At 35.4% G+C, this 22,267-nt stretch overlaps 5 protein-coding genes across 7 annotated transcripts in view; 2 read left to right on the top strand and 3 right to left on the bottom strand.

Moving 5' to 3' along the window:
- LOC129792924 (phosphoacetylglucosamine mutase) overlaps positions 1-13,382 on the bottom strand; it is a 137,243-nt gene extending 123,861 nt beyond the window's left edge. The window contains exon 1 of the mRNA XM_055832342.1: positions 13,368-13,382. The gene's annotated coding sequence lies outside the window, so the exon portion shown is untranslated. The remainder of the gene's footprint in view (positions 1-13,367) is intronic.
- Positions 1-13,388, top strand: part of LOC129792945 (beta-1,3-galactosyltransferase 5) — a 1,144,668-nt gene extending 1,131,280 nt beyond the window's left edge. For all 3 annotated transcript variants that reach the window (XR_008750861.1, XR_008750863.1, XR_008750862.1), the window contains one exon: positions 13,365-13,388. The gene's annotated coding sequence lies outside the window, so the exon portion shown is untranslated. The remainder of the gene's footprint in view (positions 1-13,364) is intronic.
- The window catches only part of LOC129792881 (activating transcription factor 7-interacting protein 1), a 481,750-nt gene that overhangs the window by 29,765 nt on the left and 429,718 nt on the right, over positions 1-22,267 (bottom strand). The window lies entirely within an intron of this gene.
- LOC129792961 (farnesyl pyrophosphate synthase-like) lies at positions 1,505-3,383 on the top strand. Its single transcript, XM_055832460.1, has 4 exons — positions 1,505-1,557; positions 1,680-1,750; positions 2,125-2,265; positions 2,333-3,383. The coding sequence occupies exons 1-4, from the start codon at positions 1,533-1,535 to the stop codon at positions 3,095-3,097; spliced, it is 1,002 nt and encodes a 333-aa protein (XP_055688435.1). The 5' UTR covers positions 1,505-1,532; the 3' UTR covers positions 3,098-3,383.
- LOC129792900 (puromycin-sensitive aminopeptidase) lies at positions 4,581-21,156 on the bottom strand. The gene is made up of 5 exons (XM_055832312.1): positions 20,975-21,156; positions 20,575-20,879; positions 13,423-13,896; positions 6,495-8,165; positions 4,581-5,255 (listed from the first exon to the last, which is right to left on the bottom strand). Exons 1-5 carry the CDS (start codon positions 21,054-21,056, stop codon positions 4,929-4,931), a joined length of 2,859 nt encoding a protein of 952 aa, XP_055688287.1. The 5' UTR covers positions 21,057-21,156; the 3' UTR covers positions 4,581-4,928.

Raw genomic sequence — 22,267 nt, 5'->3', positions numbered from 1 at the left:
GAAAATGACGTCACTTTATTTCCAAAAAGTGCATCAAAATTTTTAAAATCAGTTTTAGTGCATTAATCTTCGTGAGACACCCCTCAAAAGCTATCAATCGATAGAATATTATCTATCCAAGTGGTGGTGGATTTTTTCAGATTGAAGCATTTTCCTGGGTGTCTCAGCGAGTGAGCAGTGAATTCCTATGGAAATAGAGTTTTTGTCTACCCCCTGAGATAATTATAATCATGGAAAAATCTTACTCCTTCAGATCGAATTAAGCGGAAACAAAATTAAAGGGGCCTTAGCTCAAAATACAAAAACATACTTTTCAAAAAAAAAAAAAATAAATAAATAAAACTTCTTTGAAGTTCTATAAACTCAGAATTTGTTCAAATTAAAGATTTTGAAAAGCTCTACAACTGAAACTTTTAGGAAAATCAAAAATCTTTGAGCCCTCTTGTGGACTAAGGACGCTGATAAGATACTGATAAAGAATTTTCAACGAGAATTAAGCTGAAATGAAGAGTCTAATCTACATAAACCTGTTATTTTTGTCTTAATTCAATCCCTAAAATATAGAATAGGGAAACATGGTTTCATTCGGGCCTCCAAACGCTTTTAATTTAATGCTTTTCATATTCCCTTTTTTACGTTTGAAGTATCGGCTTTAAGTAATAGTAGACTAAAGAAAAAAAAAACACTAAGAATTCCAAATTGGACCACGCTCCCCTAATAATTTAAAAATTTAAAACAAATAAAACAACAAGGAACGAATTCAAGATTTTCCACATCAAATCACGGGTGTTTTAATTAATTTACAATCTCAAACAGGTAGTTTACTTACCGAAAAAGAACTAATAAAATTTAAATTTCTCGACTAACGGTAAACCTTTTTAGGATTTAAAACCAAAAAACTTATTTTTAGTTTCAATTTAGTACTTTTCTGAAAAATACTAAATGAAACTTTCTCGGACAAACTAAATTCAAGCTGAAAAAAGTTATTCAGTTTTTTTTTAGTTCTAAGAAGACTCAGACTGAGGAGCGAAAGCCTAAAAAGTTCTAAATTTCAAACAAAGAAAATCGTTTCTTTAAGTTGCTAGCAGTGAGATGAAAATTCTAAATTTCAGTACCTATACTTTTCCACTCCAAATCGACCCCCTGGGTTTGTCATTGGCAAAAACAATTGAAAAAATGCTCCTCACCTCAACAAATAAAAAGGAAATAAGAACTAAATGATACAAAACACGTTTTAGACTAAAAAGATTGAGATTAAAGCATGAAAGATGGATGACTTGAAGCCACAGAATATTTTTTTTTGTCTTTTTACGTCTTTGAGGTTTTTTTTTTTATATAGATTAAATATAAGATAGTGAGCAAGATAGAAGAGATTCTAAACGGCTTTTTTACTCTCTTATTTTTTGTTGATTAATGTAATTTGGATTTTGGATATAACCAAGATACGATCATTTATTAATTTTAGGACGTCAACAACAGAATCATCAGTTTGTGAATCAAATGGATCTTCATCTCTCTCAGGAGATCATCGAATGGACTTCTTGGCGTTTTTTCCAGGTTAGTAATTTTATCCATTTGAAAATTTTAATCATGTTAAACAATTAAAATGAAATAAATAATAATTTTTAAATAATTAAAAATAATAATGATTAAAAAGAAATTCCTATGATTAATTATAGAAATTGTTAAGGAATTAAAAGATAAAGCCAAGCAGTATGACTCACTGGGGCAAGGTGAACGCATCGAACAGGTAAGCTAAATAAACTCAACCTATTTTCAATTTTTTCATTGGGCCTGGGGTGCAGTGGATAGAGCGCTTGAGTGCGCATCCAAAGGTCGCCGGTTCGAATACAGATCCCGGCAACGCGCCCCATCCGCCAACGTGCAATTAGATCACGTTGACCGGTTGGATCAGGAGATTGATACACTCCTATCTGTAAAATGGCCCACACGTGGTAGTATCTAGCAAGGCCGCCTACTACTTCTCCGCAAAGAGAACAACAACATCATATAGGGCGGCCGGTCCTGTTCCTATATGGGCCGTAGCGCCAAAATATTTATTTTTTATTATTTTCAATTTATTTAATTTTTATGATTTCTTTTCTCTCTCTCGAAATTTTCCAGGCTCTCTTGTACAATGTGCCTGGTGGAAAACATTTTCGTGGTCTCAATGTTATTAAAACCTTTGAGGAGATTGCCCCGAAAGAGTATTTAACAGACACAAATCGCAAGTTAACCATTTGTCTTGGATGGTGTATTGAATTGGTAAGAAAATACCTTTCTAATTGAACACAAATAAATATTTAAAAATAAATAAAATAAAATTTTGCAGTTGCAATCAATACTTCTTATTGTTGATGATGTCCTTGACGGGGGAACAGTTCGAAGGAATAAACCATGTTGGTACAAGAAAGATGAAATCAGGATGGAAGCCATTAATGATGGAATTATGATTTATGCTGGGATTTTTCAAATTTTAAAAAATCACTTCAGTCACTTGGACTGCTACGTGAAGCTCATCCAATTATTTCATGATAATACTTTTATCGTGGCTGTGGGTGAGCATATGGACACACGAGCAGGATGTGAGGATGTTTTAAATTTTACAATGGAGCAATATATAAATACTGCAATCAACAAAACATCCTACTACACAATCCACATGCCTGTAGCTGCAGCCATGTACTTAGCTGGGTACCCTGATGAGGAATTTGCGAATGCAAAAGAAATTCTCTTGGATATTGGGAATTTTTTTCAAGCTCAAGATGACTTCTTGGATTGCTATGGAGATCCCAAAATAATGGGAAAAGTTGGAACAGATATTCAAGATGGAAAATGCACGTGGCTCTCTGCAACGTTCATTCAGCTTGCCAATGATGCTCAAAAAGCAACAATGAAGGAGAATTTTGGGAAAAAGGAAGAAGCTTGTATTGAGCGTGTAAAACAACTCTACGAGGAAGTAACCTTACGTGAAGTTTACCTAAAGTATGAAGAGGAAACGTACAAAAATCTACGGGAGAGGATTCAACAATCCAAAGGAATTCCAATAAAACTCTGCCTTGATATGATGGATAAGTTCTACAATAGGAGATTTTAAGAATAAATTTAAGAATAATTTTAGGGAACATGGTAGATTAGTCCGTTAACATTTCATCATTCGCAAATACCGAATAAAGGGAGTTCAATTCCTGGATCGATCAACCGCAGTCTAGCCTAGTATTTCACACCAAAATATGTCATTCAAACAAAATTAAAACAGGTTAAAAAATAAACTAAAAACAAGAAAAAACTAATATTAGGGACCTAAAGACGAAAATCCGTTAAATCTTAATTCTTTCAATTCCTTCCTATACTTCTCTTAATCCTTTAAAGACGGTAAGCAATCTTACAAGCAAAATATAAAAAAAAAAAAAAATATTTTGGCGCTACGTCCCATATAGGAACAGAGCCGGCCGCCCTATATGATGTTGTTGTTCTCCTTGTGGAGAAGTAGTGGGCGGCCTTGCTAGATACTACCACGTGTGGGCCATTTTACGGATAGGAGTGTATCAATCTCCTGATCCAACCGATCAACGTGATCTAATTGCACGTTGGCGGATGGGGCGCGTTGCCGGGTTCTGTATTCGAACCGGCGACCTTTGGATGCGCACTCAAGCGCTCTATCCACTGCACCCCAGGCCCACACAAGCAAAATATACTAAAATCAATTCTTGGGGATTCCTTTGAGCTCAAATAATAATTTTTTGAGCAAAAAATCATAACTCTGAAAATTTCGATTTATATAGTTTTATAGTTTATAAATATAATTGGGAAATAACTTTTTTTATAAGTTAATGAATTTTTAAAAATAATTATTGTTTTGTTATGAAATTATGATTCAGTATTATTGGAAAAATACGTTTTTTTTTTTTTAAATAAGTCAATAAAAGATGGTCTAATAAATATGGAAACACATGAACAAATTACGCAAAAAGTAATAAATTATGGGTCGTATTCTGCGATCAAGAAATTCTTGAAATTTCAATACAAATTACGAAGATTTCAAGGATTTCTTCGTCACAAAAAAGAACTCTATGTCTACCTACACTCATAGAAAAAATTCCCTATTTATCACTTTGCAGTGATAATTACAGAATTTGTTCTATGAGTGTACGATAAAAAAATATTTTCAATAAACAAAATACTATTTTTTTAAAATTCTTTTGTCATTGAAATAGTTTTTTTTTAATTTTTATATTTTTTTAAATTGACCCAAAAATCATCCAAAAAGATCAGATTTCCATTGAATTTATTAAACCATATTCCTTTAAGATTTGAAGATGTTTCTGCTTACCTTTCATGCCGTTGCCCTTCTATGTACATTTCTTTTAGGTAATGTTATTTTGTAGTTAGCGTAGTTAGCTCTTGACGACACGATGAGTAATAGTAATTACGATGTTAGTCGTTTTTTGTTAGTTATTTCCAATCCAATTTTGACGTTAATCTCGGCTCTAATTAACCAAACTTTCTTTTTATCCTGTTAAAACAACACAAACATACGAAATTAAGTTTTTTGTAGATTTTTTAGAAAAAAATATACATTTAAATTTGAGAAAATATTTTCTTTTATTACTTTAATATGAATTGAAAATACACAATAAATTGCTTTCGCAACTTCAAACATTCCTACTATTAAAAAAAAATCCTCACACAAATATAAAGCAATTATGGCAACTCTATTATATTTTGTACTTTACAATTAATAGCAAAGAAAGAGGGTGTTGAATTAATGAATAAAAAAAATGGTTCAAAATCTGTGGTTCGTTCGAAATTATTGCAAAAAAAAACGATATTATTGGTATAACCGTATGTAGAGTTGGAGAGTAAATGTGGTTGATTTTCTCAAATTCTTACCTCGCGAACATTTCTTTTACATTTTTTTTGTTCTTTTAATGATTCTTGAGGAATTCGGTGGTTGAAGCCAAATCTCGTTGCAACCATGCTGCATTGAGACGAATTGTTTCCACAGATTGCGAAACAGTCCTCTCAGTTCCCGGGAATTGGTGTTCCTTGAAGAATGCTTCAACTTCTTTGGCCTTTTCCTCACTTGCGAAATTTTCCGTAAGATACTTCACAAGGCGCGACAGAAGGAAGCCACCTTCGTACTGTTCCAGCAGAACACGCCAATTCTCACGAAAGTAACTCCATGTCATGTCACGACCTTTGGGATTCATAGCCACGGCCACAATTACAAAGACTGAATCCTGAGCTCGAACCTGGATTGTTTGAAAGAAATACAACAACAAAAAAAATCAATCATAACGCGTTCAGTTATAAGAGTTGGTGTCCTACAACGTGCAGAAGTTTGTTTATGCGTTGAAATACTATTTGTGAGCAATATTAGTAGGCAAAGTTGATTTTTTTTGTGAAATTCAGTAATTTGATGAATAAAAATGGTCATATCTCAAGTTCCATAAGACTTACAGAAATTTTTTGACTAGTTTTGGAAAAGTGTTAGAATAAGCTATGATTTGATATATTTATATTTAGATAATTTTCAGGGTCACCTTTGGGACAAAAAATTGCGGATTTTCTTTTCACAAAAACAGTTTTTCGCATTTTTCGTTCATAAAAAATAATTCTAGAAACTTATAATGTTCTAAAGTTGTAGAAAATCGAAAAACTTTTAATTTGATACCAAGATGAGCAGAATCGGTCAAGCAGTTCAGAAGATATCGCTCTTAGAACTTTTGAAAATACAAGAATTTTTCAAATTGCGATATCTTCTAAACTACGACATAGATTTTCTTCATTTTCGAACTGGTGCAAGATTATAAGTCCTGGGCCCGTATTATGTAACTCTCCGAGTACTGGGAGGCCCATAAGAACTGTACACACTCGGAGAGTTACATAATACGAGCTCTGCTACAATATATTAAAAAATAAATAAAATGCATAATGGTGATTCGGAGATATTGCCCCTTTAAGTTAGGCAAATTTTGTTTTTGATTTTAGCGCCACTTGCGGATGTTTTTGGAATTTGGTATGTTCTAATCAGTTGTAGAGCTTCTTGAAACCTTTCATTTGAGCTTGAATTGGTCAAAATCGGTCAAGCTGTTCTCGAATTATATCGAAAAAACACTTTTTGCTTTATGCCGCCATATTTTCTAAACCGCTCGACCGATTTTCAAGTATGAATTATCGATGAAAACGTCTCACTGAGCTCTACAACATACTAAAATTTCAGACCTCTAGCTATAAGAAAAGTGTTTGACGGTACTTCAAAATGGCGGACAACGGCCATCTTGGATTTTGAAAATGCGAAAAAATGAAAATTTACACCAACGTTTCTATAGAAAACTTCAAACCGGAAGTTTCTATCTTTCACCGTTCTCGAGTTATAAGGCAGTTTGGAGTCCCGCGTGCTCATACCAAGTTTGAAGCTGATCTTAGGTGGTCAGATTTTCCGACAATTACAATACTTTAAAAAAAAATAAAATTTATAAATTACTCACCTCATCAGACATTGCAAATTGAATAACTCTCCGGAGAATGTCGACATCTTTCACAACACCCAGAGCTCGAGAAATGCGATCCTTTTCCTCGTGCAAATCCGTTGCACGATAGAGCTTCAGCATCTCCTCATATGTATTGAGATCTCCATCTTGGAGAACTGCACGGTAACAGGCACTTCTCAGATCAGCCGGAAGAGTACTTTGACTGTTCATATGGAGCCGGAAGCGCTTTTTTGCCTCCTCCGTGGCAATGGGACAATTAAATGCAACCAAACGATTCAGCACAAGACTCCGCAGCAGCGTATCCAAATGACTCTCCCCCGCCTTTGCATCCCATCCCAATTTCCTCGCAATCGGCTCATACAACCTCCTCCCGTAGGCACTGAAGGCATCATCAAGATCCGTGTGCGACAGCAGAAGCTGCAACTTAGCCAGGCAACTGGAAATGCATGACCATACGGTGTAGTTATTCTCATCCCGATAGGCATCCATTAGCTTCAGTGCCTCAGCTGTGGATGTATGTCCTGCCTGGACCATGGCGAAGAGATCATCGAGGAGCCCAAGACGATCAAGTGGTGGCAACGCCATACTCCGGATTGACGGCACAAATGCCTCTAACATGTCTGGCGGATACTTTGTGCGATAGTAACCAATTGTACCGGGATTCACTTTAACCCACTCTTTGGCATCTACGCCCTCCAACGTGATCTCCGTCTCTTCCTTGTCCAACACAAAACTTTCCGCCACATGCTGCGGCCTCTTTGCAATGGACACCATTATTGGTATCATCCACAACACATTCCCATCAGCCTTCTTCCCATCTGCTGTGAATTTCTCCTGCTTCAGCTTGAGGATTCGCCGCGTCCCCTCCTGACGACTGCTCACACTAACAACGGGGAAACCCATTTGCTTCACCCACGTCGACATTACAGCACCAACGGGCTTCTTGCTGGCCTCCTCAAGGGCAAGCCAGAGATCCTCCGAACGTGTATTCTTGTACTGATGTCGCGTCAGGTAGATATGCATCCCACGTCGGAAATCATCATCCCCAATGTAGTGATGTAGCATACGTATGACACTTGCACCCTTATTGTAGCTAATCTCATCGAAAATCTCATCAATCTCCGAGGGATGCCCAACGGTCACCTCAATGGGATGGGAATTCTTCAGGCAATCCAATTCAAGGGCACGCGTATACATATCCGTGACGAATTGCGTCCAAATGTCATACTTGGGGAAGATGTGATTGACACACAGGAACTCAACAAAGGACGCATATCCCTCATTGAGCCACAAATATGTCCACCAGTCCATTGTGACGAGATTCCCGAACCACTGGTGTGCTATCTCATGTCCCACCGTTAGTGCGATTGATTGTTTCCGAATAAGCGAAGTATTTTCCGGGTCGACGAGAACAAATGTCTCACGGTAGGTAACAAGCCCAAAGTTCTCCATAGCACCAGCTGAGAAATCCGATATTGCTATGAGATCCATCTTTGGGAGGGGATAGGCTATTTGGAAGTAATCTTTGTAGTATGGCAAAACTTTGGTGGCAACCTCAAGTGCAAATTGCCCCTGTTCCTTCTTCCCCACTGGCGTGTAAACACGCACGAGGACACCATCGTCACTTGTTGCCTCAACAAAGTCATATTCACCCACCACAACGGCCACCTACAAGGATCATGCAGAAAGCAAGCGAAAGAATTTGTTAAATGCTATGAAATTCCAAATCTATACAGTTATGGTCATAGAAATATTAGATCGGAAGGATCGGAATTTTCTCATTTCGCCGGTTTTATCATCAACACTATAGGGGAGACCGGGGTAAAAATAGTCATTTTCGAATTTTCAAATGCCAATTTCTCCGTAGTTATAAATCGGAAAAATCGGAAAAAATTAGGGTGGAAATCCCTATACACATACAATTTTTGACAGTAATTTGGAGGTTATCCGATCAGTACTTGAGGAGTTAAAAATGAAAAAAGATTTTTGGCCCATTTCCCAAACTTTTGCGTATTGAGAAAAACACGTTTTCCGAAGTTTTCCTTCAGCAATTTTCCAATCTGATAATTTTTCTCACTAGCTGGGTTACTACAGAAAACATTGCCAAGGTGTATTTTTCAATAACTTTTAATGATTTTTCTCTACAATTTTTTGAACCAAAACATACCCCTTGGGGTAGATCGGGTCAACCCATGTAAATCATATGGGAGATCGAAATTTTTGGCATATTTTCTATTCATTTGTTGCAAAATGGCGTGCTTGAGAAAATCGCAAAATTCTCTGTTTTAGTGCGTATAAAAGTGAAATTCCTTGTCGCGGATCAAAAGGTGAGAAGTTTAGCTATCAACTACTGTCAATCTCTCAGGTGGAAAATCATTGGAAATGCCGGAAAATTCGACCGACTTTATTTAGCCAACTGGTGACTATATTTACCCGCCGCGTTTAAAAAAAGTCAGAAGCGGAAGGGTTCAGGAAAAGCTCGAAAACTCATATTTCCCGTGGAGATAGAGAAAAGTGGTCTGAGACAAAGTTGTAGGCCAGGAAATATCCTATAAGAATGACCTATCGAGGAAATTTTCTTGCCCTTGGAGAATTCTGCAGATAAGGATTTATGCAAATTGACTATTTTTACCCCGGTCTCCCCTACTTGTAGTAAAAACCTTAAATTTCAATGATCTTTACTACTACAAAAGAAAGAGGTATAAGCGACAATTTCTCTTGTGAATTTTTTCGGAAAATTGATCGTTAAGAGACCAAGAAAAACGCAACGTTTTGAATAATTTTTTTTATTCGTCTTTAGACCTTCTTTTTTGACGAATCTGAATTTTCAGAGTTTAAGAATTCTCATTTTTGTCTTCTTTGCAGAAGTTTTTTTTCTCTTTTTTATAATAAATTTTAAGACAAGATTTTCCTACTATAAAGGAGCCCATGCGCTTGATATGGGCGAAGTACCTAATTGAAGGAAATGCAGAAAACAATTTTAACCCACCCAGTCTTGTAGGGAATCAAAAAAGGATAAAGAATCGCCAAAAATATTCACCATTTTCCACTGGGGTCACAACGAAAAAAGGCAATAAAGTTTTGGAAAAAATTCAAAAAAAATTGACCGCCATTCGCCATTTTGTCTCTTTCAATGCATCAAGCAGATGTTTCAATGCTTCGTCATGAGCTTGTCGATGGGAGTTTGACATTTCATTCATTTTTTTGAGAGAAAATAAAAAAAAATTGCGTATTTTTTAGTTTAATTATCGTGGTAAATGTGTTTTACGTGTTGTTCAAGAGTGATTTTTATATCTGAATACCTGGGATGAATTCCCCCACAACTTGTGACCGTCTCAGCGAGCACATCTCTCGTTACAAAGCAAAGCAATCCAAAAACATTGGTCGTGGATCGTCTTGAAGAAGGCTTTTTCACGAATTGAGAAATCCTCTGCGCTGGAATCCTTTGCGTTTCACACCACCACGACGGACAAGACGATGGATTGCTTGGTTTTGTGATTCCCTGGATGATGTCACGCAAAACCATACGATGTTTCTTGGCACCACCTTTCCCAAGACCTTTTCCACGACCAATGATGTGCTCGCTGAGACGGTCACAAGTTGTGCGGGAATTCATCCCAGGTATTCAGATGTAAAAATCACTCTTGAACAACACGTAAAACACATTTACCACGATAATTAAACTAAAAAAATACGCAATTTTTTTTTTATTTTCTCCCAAAAAAAAATGAAATGTCAAACTCCCATCGTCGACAAGCTCATATTGACGAAGCATTGAAACATATGCTTCATGCATTGAAATGAACAAAATGGCGGTCAATTTTTTTGAATTTTTACAAAACTTAATTGCCTTTTTTCGTTGTGACCCCAGTGGAAAATGGTGAATATTTTTGGCGATTCTTTATCCTTTTTTGATTCCCTACAAGACTGGGTGGGTTAAAATTGTTTTCTGCGTTTCCTTCAATTAGGTACTTCGCCCATATCAAGCGCATGGGCTCCTTTTAACCCTTCGCCGTCCAGTGAAACATAAAAACATGTGTTCTTTTATCGCGATATTTATTCTATTTATGCTTTTAGAGGACATTTTTCATACAAAAGGTTTTCTTTGATTTCTTTTGCGTGAATTACATGTTTTTCTAACTTTTTTCTGAAAAAACAATTAAATTCGTAGAAAATTGCGTAAAAGATAAAAGAATTTTGATATTCACAATAAAAAAAAACTAGTCTCCAAACTTTTATAAAGTCTCCAAAAATAAAATAGAATTGGTATTCAGGGTAAAAGTTTTTATCGATTTTTTTCTTTTATGATAAAAGTGAGTTTTGGATGACCTTTTAAAAGCGTTTTAAGCTTTTTTATGCCGTTTAATGATGTGAGAGATTATGAATCTATGACAGAAATTGATCCAAACTAAAATTATGAAGGTAAAATTCTTCACAATTTTGTGGAGTAATTTGTAATGACCACTTCAAAGGTTTTACCCATATACTAATAAAAATTAAAATATATATATACCTATATTATAAAAAAATCGGAATTCTGCGTAAAATATTATTTATCTTATAAAAGATTCTTTTGATGACTTTTACGATAAAAGTTCATAAAATAATTAAAGATTTTTTAGGCTGAATATGGCCCTGAAAAAGAAAAAACACCTCCGCGTAAAATGCGCGACAAGTCTACAAAAAAAGCTTTGAAACATTTTTTAAAGGGACAAAAACTGCAAATTGCATCGTGATATTTGAATTTTTTGGCAATGATTTTTAGCTGTGATTCTTTCGAAGAAAAGAATAGCACAGCTTCTGTCTACCACCTAAAATGCAATGTTGTCCGATCGGGCTCAAACTTGGTATGAGCACGAATTAGGGTCCCCACATTCCAAAAAACGTATGCGCCAAAAAACTTTTCCGGCCGTCCGTCCGTCCGGCCGGCCGGCCGTCCGTCCGTCCGGATTACAACGCTTAATTGCGAGAGAACGGTAATAGATAGAGACTTGCGGTAAAAGGCAAAGTTTAAATATCGACTGGAAGAAATCCGATTATGAGGTCAAATTCACCCCCCCACCCCTCCGTCCGCCATTTTGGAACACCCCTAAATTTTGTTTTCGCTATATCTCAGGCCCTATTATAGCTAAAAATCTGAAATTTTGGTATGTTGTAGGGGTCATCAAGACCTTTCCAACGATACCTCATTTTCGAAAATCAGTCAAGTCGTTTAGTCAATATGGCCGCCACAATTTTTCATCGAAAATCGGCCATAACTCGAGAACGGCTTGACCGATTTTGATCAACTCAAGCTCAAATGGAAGCTCTCAGCAAGCCCTACAACTTTCTAGAACATCCAAAAATTCAAAAGTGACCGCTAGAGGGCCAAAAATCAAAAACAAAATTTTTGATTAGTTTTCGATGAATATCTCGAAAACTACACGATAGATTTTGATGAAATTTCAGTATGTTATAGTTGACTATATTATCTAGCTCCATGCCAAAAATGAAGAAAATCTATGTCGCCGTTCTCGAGATATAGCCTTCCAAAGTTGGCATGTCATATCTCGGGTTCTACAAGTCCAATTTTAATCAACTCAAGCGCAAATGAAAGGTTTCGTGAAACCCTATAAATGTCTAGAACATTTCAACTTCGAGAAATGACCGCAAGAGGCGCTAAAATCAAAAACAAAATTTTCGAAAATTTTAAACTCAAACTTTTCGAAAACTAGATCATAAATTTTGATTAAACTTCAGTATGTTATAGCTTATATCAAGACCTTTCCAACGATAGCTCATTTAAGAAAATCTATCGAGCCGTTCCTGAGATATAGCGTTCTGAAGTTAGCATATAATATTTTGGCTCCAACTAATCTGATTTTGAGCAGATCTTATTATGTGAGCTTTTGTAGTAAATGAATGTTGAAATTTTAAATAAATATAAGTGTATGAACAAATACTAGTATATATAGGTATCCTGCGCCCCGCGAAGCGGGGCGCCTTATATATACATATATAAGTATATAGATACATAAAAATGCAAAATAGAATTCAAACATTTTGGCGCCCCGCGAAGCGGGGCGCTTTATATATACATATAAAGCATATAAATCTAAATGCAAAGTAAAATATAACGGTAAAATATAAATATATATAGCTACATGGTACAGATTAAGGAGAAAAGGGAATGTACATGGTAAGTTTCACTTACGGGCTGTGATTCTTCCTTCAGAGGCCAAGTTAAATATATGTAAATGCAAAGTTTAATAGATAGCTGAAGAGTATGGATTATTAAGAAAAGGGAATGTACTGGTAAGTTTCACTTACGGGCTGTGATTCTTCCTTCAGAGGTCAGTCCAAGTATGATATTTGATGAAGATTGAGGTGAAATGTGGCAGAAAATTCAAGTGTGTCATAAATTGGGGGTGCAAACTCTGGGGAAGGATGACTCGCGCCAGGAATCACAGCCAATGCGCGAGTTAGCCTTCCCCAGAGTTTGCCACCCCCAATTTATGACACACTTGAATTTTCTGCCACATTTCACCTCAATCTTCATCAAATATCATACTTGGACTGACCTCTGAAGGAAGAATCACAGCCCGTAAGTGAAATTTATTCTTTACAAGATGGAATTGGTCAAAATTGTTTTGTGAATGAGAAAGTTTTACATGGCCCGTGCATTAACTCCTTTCAGATAATTTTTTTTCATGGAAAAAATTCATTTTGGGAAATTCATCAAAAAATATCAAATTCAAATCAATATTTCAGCATATTTTACGAGAATGCAAGAAAATGTTTAATTTATCTTCTGAAAAACTTGTTCTTAAAATTCTTCGTGTTCCCAAAATTATTCAACCGTGCCTTAGAGCATATTTTTATGACCAGTACTCTGCGTTGATACCACTGCTTCCTACTAGATTACAAAAAAATGCTGCAAACTTACCAAATAAGTGGACATGATGGGTGATGTTTGGTACTTAACAATCTTCCATCCATCCTCCTGGATTGTTTCACTGATCACGGGCATATTTGACAGGGCCACTCGATCGGCCGGAACATTGAGGGTAATGTCGAAGGTTGCCTTAATGGCTGGTTCATCCCAACACGGCCAGCACCGACGTGCGTCCGTTGCCTCGAATTGCGTCACACCAGCATAGCGTTCATTCCCAGCGGGCGTGAAGTATTTACTCCGATAGAATCCCTTCATTTTATCATTAAGCTCCCCGGAGAATTCCATGTAGAGCACCCCATCCCCCAGCGGGAGGGGTGAATCAAATTGCAACGTTGCCGTTTCATGATCCACTGAAAATGTTATATCTTTGGCTGTCTTCTCGGCATTCCCACCAATGCTCACGGTGGCCTTTTGAATTGCCACATCCAGGGCATTTAGCACAATTTGATCTGTCGACTGTCGTACCTGGTGTGGAAATTAAAAGAACAAATATTGGAAACAATGTTGATCAATCAATCTGTGAAAGTGAGTTGAGATTCATTGAATTTCAATGCGTTAAACCTCTCCCGGAGAAGCATTCTAAGCGCGACGTCGCGAAGCAATAATATCTTGTGTGCTAAATTGCGCAGAAGACTTTTAATCTCGTAAATAAACATTTTTTTCCCCTCGTCGTGTCTTTTAGTGTGAGAACCACAATTTTAATTGCCACTTTTGTACCCAATGAATATCAAGGTTACACCCAAGGTAACATTCTTATATAGAAATAATACGAAAGACTGTGGGCAAAGTGTTCTTTTTCTGTGTTGGAAGTGAAAGAGAAATTCTCATTTAATTTCTTTCACATAAAAGAATTTCTCCGGACAGACAGGAATTTTCTTTAAAAAAAACCAGTAGCTAATCATTTAGTTTATGAAGCATATCTCGGAGGAGAAAGAAAAAAATCAACGCAGAGTACTTATCTACTTATACAACAAAAAGGGGGAATTTGTGATTCCATAATAGTTCCTCATTTATCATCAACACAAAGACAAACAGACAGACACAAAGCACCAATATTAAAATGTAGTAAATTCCGGGAAGATTGCGTGATCGGAGTTTGAGGAAAAGAGGATTTCTGTTCTTTGCCTTTCTTAATCATTTTTGGGTTGTTGCCTTCTTCTTCGCCACTCCAAATGCCTTTACCTTCAATTTTTTTTAACTTTTATTTTAAATTTTGTTTATTTTTTGGTTCATTTTCTGTTGATTGGAAAACAATTTTGAAGTCATTGGTCTTTATGGCATTTATAACGTCCATCCATTTGATAAATTATACATTTAACCCATTAAAAAAATTTAAGAAAAAAACTATTTTTGCTCATTTTTCACGATATTATTTCTATAAATATCCAACGTTAAATAATTAGCACTGTTAGTCGTGAAATGAAGTCATTGGATTTGCCGAAAGAGACGATCTGGAAGCTAACTAATTAGCTATGTTTATCATATCAAAAATAAGTTGTTTCATTACATAACAGAGCACAGAAAATGAATCATAACAAAAAAATTAAGAAACTGTGATTACAAGGACAATAGAACTTTAAACGATTAACCCTTTGACGTTATTTGGGTCATACGTATGACCCAAATGTAAAATGTTTTATTTTCTCGTATTTTAATGAGTTTAATTGTCTTTTTTTTTTCAGGGTAAAAATGCGTTGAATTTATGTAAATGAGACCAAAAAAGACGCTCTTTGAGTAAGAAATGTTCTTGAAGAGCATCCATAAAACAAATAACGCGATTATAAAAAAAAGATTGAATGTTTCTATGAATAAAAATATTGGGATCAACGAGAAAATTCGAATGATTCTCGTCAAAAAGAAATCAAAATATTCGGCAGATAAACATGTTTTAGTTTAGCCAGAAAAAGAGGTAGATTAAGGAGCAAAAGACTTAAAAGTATTAAATCCTAGCTTAAAATTAGTAAACTTCAAGCCTAAAAAGTGTTATATTCAAGCCCTAAAAGGACTATGTTCAAGCCTTAAGTGCTAAATTTTGAGCCGAGAAAAGTTATTCGGATTTTAGTCCTTATAAGGTTCAGATTGTAGAGAAAAAGTTAAATAGAATATATTAATCTAAGTCTGAAAAGTGAGTAGTACTTAAGTCAAGCCTAACAGTTTCTAAATTCAATCATAAAAGTTGCTGAATTGAAGTCTAAAAGGTGCTAAATTAAAGCCGAACAAAATATTCGGTTAATCAAGAAATATCTGATGGAAATATTCGAATCGTTTGTCAAATATTCAGATATTCGGCAGATAAACGTCCCTATAGTTTCTATTTTATCACGTCGACGAAAAATGGTTAAAGAAAGATCAAACTAATAAACCAGCTAATTATTAAACGAAAAGTCCTTTGCTGAGCTGTAGTTTTAAGGATTGTTACTGCGAGGTCACACTGTACTTAGGTATTAGTCGCGCCGCCTAGCGGAAAAACACACATTTCAATTTCTATGTCAAACAAAAACAAACGCAAATTTCAGTGCTGCAAAACATTCAGAATTTTGTTATATATTCCTCAATTTCTTTAAAACTATTTGAATTATTAAATTAGTGAGTAGTGTAAGAAGTCATTTATTAATTAATCAAAATGAGTTCGGCCACAGAGTCGTGGATTGACCAAGTTGACGCGCATCCCGGTAGTACCTCATCATCGAGAAACCATACGACTAGGAGAAAATTTGGTCCCTTCAGACCCGGATAGTCGTACAACGACTACAATGTACTACAGTTCAATCACTCTCCATTCATCTTCCATTCTTCTCTTCCATACAAACTCAACAAAAGGTAAATCATCACAACAAAGATCTTAGCGGAATAAAAAAATAATTTCATCATGAATCTATTTTTTTTATTTTGTTATTTCTTTTAATTAGGTATGTCTTGGAGATGTTAATAAGGTATCACACAGTTACACCGTTCAATATGCTATTACAGCATCTGGAAAACTTCTCCCGCATATTTTCATTTTGACGCTCCCGAAGATTATGAATCATACTCCTATCTTATTAAAGGTAGGAATATGGTACATAATCTTCGGGCGCGTCAATTTGCTTGAGACAATTTACCAAGGATGGGTAATTTAGGCCACAAGTGCAGAAGACCATGGATCGTCTTGCAGCCTTTTACAAAAATGTGGTCATTGTTTCAACAAAGAGTGGGGAAATGAACAAATATCTCTTTAAGCTATTTTTTTTTAAATTTAATTTTTACTAATTAACCTCTGAGAAACTAAGACTTTAAAACATGTCGTTCTAAAAAACAGAAATCGATTTTCTCATATCATATAAAAGTAGATTGAGAGAGAGGGGGGAAGGGATAGAAAATACAAAAATGTACATATAGAACTACTTAAGTGATAAAAATCTGCATAGAACACTGCATGCATGTACTGCCCGAGAGTGAAATTAATGTAAATTCCCGCCTTGATTAATTGCATTAGCTGTCGAAATTATGTGTCTAACAATGGCTACAATTATTGTCTATGCGCCACAACACTGAATGTATGGTACAACACAAAATAATCCCCCATATGGTGAGGAAGCCAGAAAGAGTTGGAATTTGTCAGCGAGATCGTGAAAGTTGATTTGCGAGAATGCAATTTCCACACCCACAACTGGCACACAGCATAAATTGCAACTTCATGCGTCTCTCCGTTATGCGATGAAAGTGTTTTTTCTTTTTCTTTTTTACTTATTCATTCAGTATGTTGGTTTATTTTACTCTACAAAGAATGCCCCGTGAACCATTCAATGGTGCAGAATTTCTTGTGCGTCAAATTGTGAAGCATAACAACATATGATCAAGACTGTTGCAGCTGAAAGCCATATTGGGGTAATCTAATCTTCAATGTAAAATAGTTGAAGGCAAAAAAAAAAAAAGAATTTTAATGTTGATTGAAGTACAAATTTTTCCTTTAATAAACAAAAAAAAATCTTTAAAATCTTTGAGAATTTTTGCAAATTGAAAAATTAAATAAATTAAACAACTCAAGTTTTCGTTTTCCCCTTTAGGTCTTAACACTTGGAGGATCGAGGTTTCTAACCTCAAAAGTTTGATCTTCATTTTCTAATAAAAGAAAACATTTTTCCGAGTTTTCTTTCGACGATCTTGAAAGTCTTGAAGTAATGAAACTTCCCTACACACAGATGTAGAAATTATCAAGATTTGTTTAAGAGATTTTATTCTTTGACGATTTAAAAAACGTCTAATTGGCCACGGTGGCCAGCAAAATCCTCCAAGTGTTAATCAGGGGCTTTTTGACCGTTAAAAAATAAAATAAAATAAAAAAGAAATTAAAAACATCTTCTATCGTGCAAAAATCTAACATGTGATGATGGCTTTTATGTGTGTAAACGCGATATGCCCCTCACGGCGGGTTTCGCGTGTTGCGAAAGAGTTCAAAAAGTAAGCAATCAAACGGGACTCTCCATCACACAGCGCGGTGTATGATACTCTACCGGCTGAATGAGCCGCCTCTTGTTGCGGGAGAGACACTGAGTCAGTGGGTTAGTGAGGCCCCCGTGTTGGCGCGCACCGCGAATGTCGTGCCATATTTTCAGCCATTTAACTCACTCACCGCACTCTCCACTCTGAAATGGCGTTGAGTGGGGCTCGGTATTATCGCAATACTCATATACGCTGAATAATAAGAAGAGGAGTCATTTTGAGCGATCATTGAACCCATTCGTGTCTCTTTTATTTTGCCACCAAAACTCAAAATGAAAAGATCTCCGTTGAATATATATGGAGGAAGAGGAGACAATTTGCTTTGTGGTGGATCTTCTACTATGTTTATTGGTGTTGAATTAACATTCTGCGTAAACACGATATCAGCTGCATGACAAATTATTAAACTACAAATACCATTTAGTGCTGATTTACAAAATGATTTATGAATAGAGAACGAAGAGGGAGCGAGTAGGGAATTAGCAAACAGTATTCTGCTTTGATTGTTATCTATTTGTTAAGAAATATAATAAAGAATTGCATTAAATTTTTAAAAAAATCATCTTATCAGAGATTGTTATGAAAGAAAAAAATCTCAAGCTGCTTGCGGGGAATTATTCACACGATACACACACAGAAAGCAAAGAAAGGCTTACGTGAGATATCATTAGAGGGTGTTGGTTGATAACACAATCATTCGTTCTCAAAATAATAAAAAGAAAATCAAGATGATAGCAAATGGAATTTAAATGGTTGAACAGGTGTAGATGGAGTTTTAGGAAACATTTTTTTTTAATAATATACCTTCATAAAACTCACGGATGAAACATTTGCTTTAATGTTTCATACATGTTTCATAGATGATTATTTGCAGGTTTTTTCCGTGAAGTCTGTCAATTTATTTTCCAGGTCAAATATAGGCTCAAAATATTTATCATTCCATCTTTGTCTTAAACCAAAATTTAACCCAGATATGTCCTGGATTTTTTTTTAATTTTCGCTGTCTAATTTCTAGAAATTATCTAGAAAATTCAATTTAACCCTTTAAGGTTTTTTGGGTCATACGCTGACCCAAACGTGGAACATTTTATTATATCAATTATTTATAAATGTAATTGTTTTTCCATGTTACAAATGCATCAAATTCACGCATAAGGGGTCAAAGAAGACGTTCTGAGTGAGAAAAGTCTTCTAAAAAAATTCATAGAATAAAAATCGCGATAAAAGAGCGCATGTTTCAATGTTTTTATGTTTCATGTTGGACGTTAAAGGGTTAAATTCTTGTGAGAAATATGAAAATCCTTCCTTTAAAACCCATTTTTGTCGGTTTATTTACTCAGAGTCAACAAAGAAAAATTTTCAAGCGTATTAAATATAGCACATTGGGCATATCGGGGTTAAAATTAGCTATATAACCCATTTTTTGTGTTGAAAATATTATATTTCCCACTAAAAAAAATTAACCTCCACTGTAGACACTCAAAAAAATCTATAAGGACTCATCAAAGGGATGAAACTTCAAATTAACCCTTTCGTGTTTGTTCCTCTGTGGATGTTTACGGATAACATTTCTCAAAAAAACATCTTCTCTGACCTCTTCTGTGTGAATTTCATTCATTTCTAACTTGGAAAAGCAATGAAATTTATATAAAAATTCAGGAAAATCAAATGCTTTAAATTGAGGGCGAAACAATAAAGTCTTGTTTCACTTTAGATTTATTATTTTGAATGACAATTAAAATAATAGAAAATCAGGAAAATATGTTTCATCTCTGAGGTACTGAATGACAAAATGGACGTGAAAGGGTTAATTCCATGTATTCTACGTTAAAAATTACTCATTTAACCAATGAAACTAATTTCAAGCTTCATGATGTTCATGATTGAAATATTACATTTTTTATAACGATATTTTCTAAAGAAAACATTATCTTTAGTCTTTCATATGCAATTTTATTTCATTTCCATTTAAAAAAAAACAATAATTAACCCTTTCGAGTTCATGTGAAACATGGAAACATTGAAACATGTTCTCTTTCTTTTTAGACACTCTCAGAGGATATTTCTCAGAAGATATATCTTTTTTGGTCTATTCTGCGCATTTTTCATGCATTTTTTAATGTAGAATAGCAATAAAACCTTTCAAAATTTGGAAAAATAGAATGTTTCATGTTTGGATCTACGTATGACCGAAATAATGCGAAAGGGTTAAATTAAATCGGGAAAATATGTTTCACGTTTCAGTCGATCAATGTAATGTTCTGCGGTTGGAGACGATGCGTAAGTGTTCCTATTGGTATTGTACCTCCTCGTATATGAGACTCATATGCCAAACAAAAGGGGATTTAAAAGCGACCCTCATTGACGAATGCACCGGGACCCCTTGGTTGGTAATGTGAGGCACCTCTCTCTCGGGGATTTCTGCCTGCTGCCCACAAGGCACACACAGAAGTGCAGCTGGGAAGCCGAAATAACGGGACATGCCCGACTTGCCAGAAAAATGGGCCGGCCGATTGAGAAGAAGTAACACCGTACGGAAAAAAACACAAAGTACCGCAAAAGGGGCTCCTTTGGCGTTTTTTTCGCGTTTCTTTGTGGTATTCACGTGGGGAAAAAGCGAAGAGAGATCTATTTGCGTGATAAGCGAGTAATTTTCCTCACCTGAATCTTGACATTCGTCTTGCCCGTGAAGACAAACCTCTCCAAATCAGGACGCAGCTCCAAATCGTAGTGCGTCGGGACTACGTGAGTAGGTAGGCGCCTGAATTCCTTACTCTTCGACATTGTTGGCACCGCGTGAATAGCACGAGAACTGCAGCTGGATGGAAATTGTGGCAAAAATGGATTTCTACTGAAGACACTCAGCTGGTGGATACGAGAAAAAAGCCCTCCGTTCACCTCAACCACTGACGGAATACTGAGAGCACCTCGATTATTTTCTCTCCTCAAAGAGCGAGCCGGTGCGGCTAAAGAAATTGACAGGAGAACAATACGCGATAAATGGCGTTGATTTCACACGAAAATTCTCTCTTTAATTGGAAATGATTTAGAAATGACTTACCAGGAATTGAATGAGGTCTCCGTGGGGTGTACAATGAACGTGGAAAAATGAGGAAATGCCGGAAAAAACGATAGTTTTTCATCACACAAAACTCGAGCAAAACACTTTTCTCTTTTCTTCAGAGATTCTCTCGCGAATGAGGAGAGAGAATTTTGCTGTGTTGAATACCTGCGGCCACTCTAATATTAGATTGTCCCAAAAGAACTCGCGGCGCATTTGTATGGAACTTCGGGAATTTCCCGTGAGAAATTTTCCCGCATTTATTCCAGGGATTCCAGGATACAGTGGGGATTCGTAGTAAATATGAATCGAAGCAAATATTAAACGCTGGATCTACTTTAAGCACAAAAGTAAATTTTTCCAAAGAAAATGTATTTTTTGGTATTTTGTACAGAGAAAGAAATTAGAAAATAAATTGATAAAATTGATTTTAATTATTTTTTATTTATTTATCTTTATTAATATTTTGGCGAATCTTAATTCAGAATAATTCAAGGAGTGTTTATCTCGTTATCTGAATAAAAACATTGGATCTTTGGAATTCTTTGGATGATTCAAAGCAGTTCCTTATTCAACCCTAGAAAGTACTAAAATCAATCATAAAAGTACTAAATATACTAAAATTAAGCCGAAAAGGGCTTTTTGTTCTTGAGCAAATATTACAATGATTCGCTAGAAAAATCAGAATAATTCGACAGATAAAGTCTACTTGGATTAAAATTATTAATATTCTTGCAGTATGTTTTTAAAATTTTATAGAAAAGCCAAGAATTTGGCGTAAGAAGTTCTAAAATTCTTTTTTTTAACGAAGTCTATTGATTTTTATAAAAATAATTCTTCAACAATTCTGGTTTGTTGGGTTTTTGCGTTAATCAAAATTCAGGAAAATAAAGAAGGCTAGTCATTCTAGTATGAATCAGTCGCCAAGGAGGTAACCAAATTTTGTTTTTAAATTATCGTAGGGCATTACTAAAGACTCAAGAAAATCGTGGTAATTTCCCGGAAAAGCGCTGGGAAATATACGAATTTTCACATTTTAAATCAAATCGGATGAAAACTTTTTTGATTTTTTTCTTAATTTCTAGTTATTCTAGAAAATTCCTTTCTGTGCCATATGAAAGCTGTTTAAAGGCCTAACAATATATATTTAAACCATTTTCCCACGGTGGAAAACTCGCGAGATTTTCCGGCATTGAACTATTCTTTTGCTTCCCAATTCTCCAATATTGAACGTGACCAATTTTAAAATATCTCATTTTGTAGCATTTTTAATTATCTTTCATTTGGTATAGC

Source organism: Lutzomyia longipalpis, chromosome 3, assembly GCF_024334085.1.
Source record: "Lutzomyia longipalpis isolate SR_M1_2022 chromosome 3, ASM2433408v1".
NCBI lineage: Eukaryota > Metazoa > Arthropoda > Insecta > Diptera > Psychodidae > Lutzomyia > Lutzomyia longipalpis.
This window is presented reverse-complemented; position numbering and strand designations above follow the sequence as displayed.

Excerpts from the sequence above, each read along its gene's own strand:
- LOC129792961 (XM_055832460.1), top strand. The coding sequence starts at position 1,533 with ATGGACTTCTTGGCGTTTTTTCCAG. Across the intron at positions 1,558-1,679 it reads CTTCTTGGCGTTTTTTCCAG|AAATTGTTAAGGAATTAAAA; the intron begins GTTAGTAATTTT and ends GATTAATTATAG. Across the intron at positions 2,266-2,332 it reads TTGGATGGTGTATTGAATTG|TTGCAATCAATACTTCTTAT; the intron begins GTAAGAAAATAC and ends AAAATTTTGCAG.
- LOC129792900 (XM_055832312.1), bottom strand. The coding sequence starts at position 21,056 with ATGAAAAACTATCGTTTTTTCCGGCATTTCCTCATTTTTCCACGTTCA. Across the intron at positions 20,880-20,974 it reads GAGACCTCATTCAATTCCTG|CCGCACCGGCTCGCTCTTTG; the intron begins GTAAGTCATTTC and ends CAATTTCTTTAG. Across the intron at positions 5,256-6,494 it reads AATTTGCAATGTCTGATGAG|GTTCGAGCTCAGGATTCAGT; the intron begins GTGAGTAATTTA and ends CAAACAATCCAG.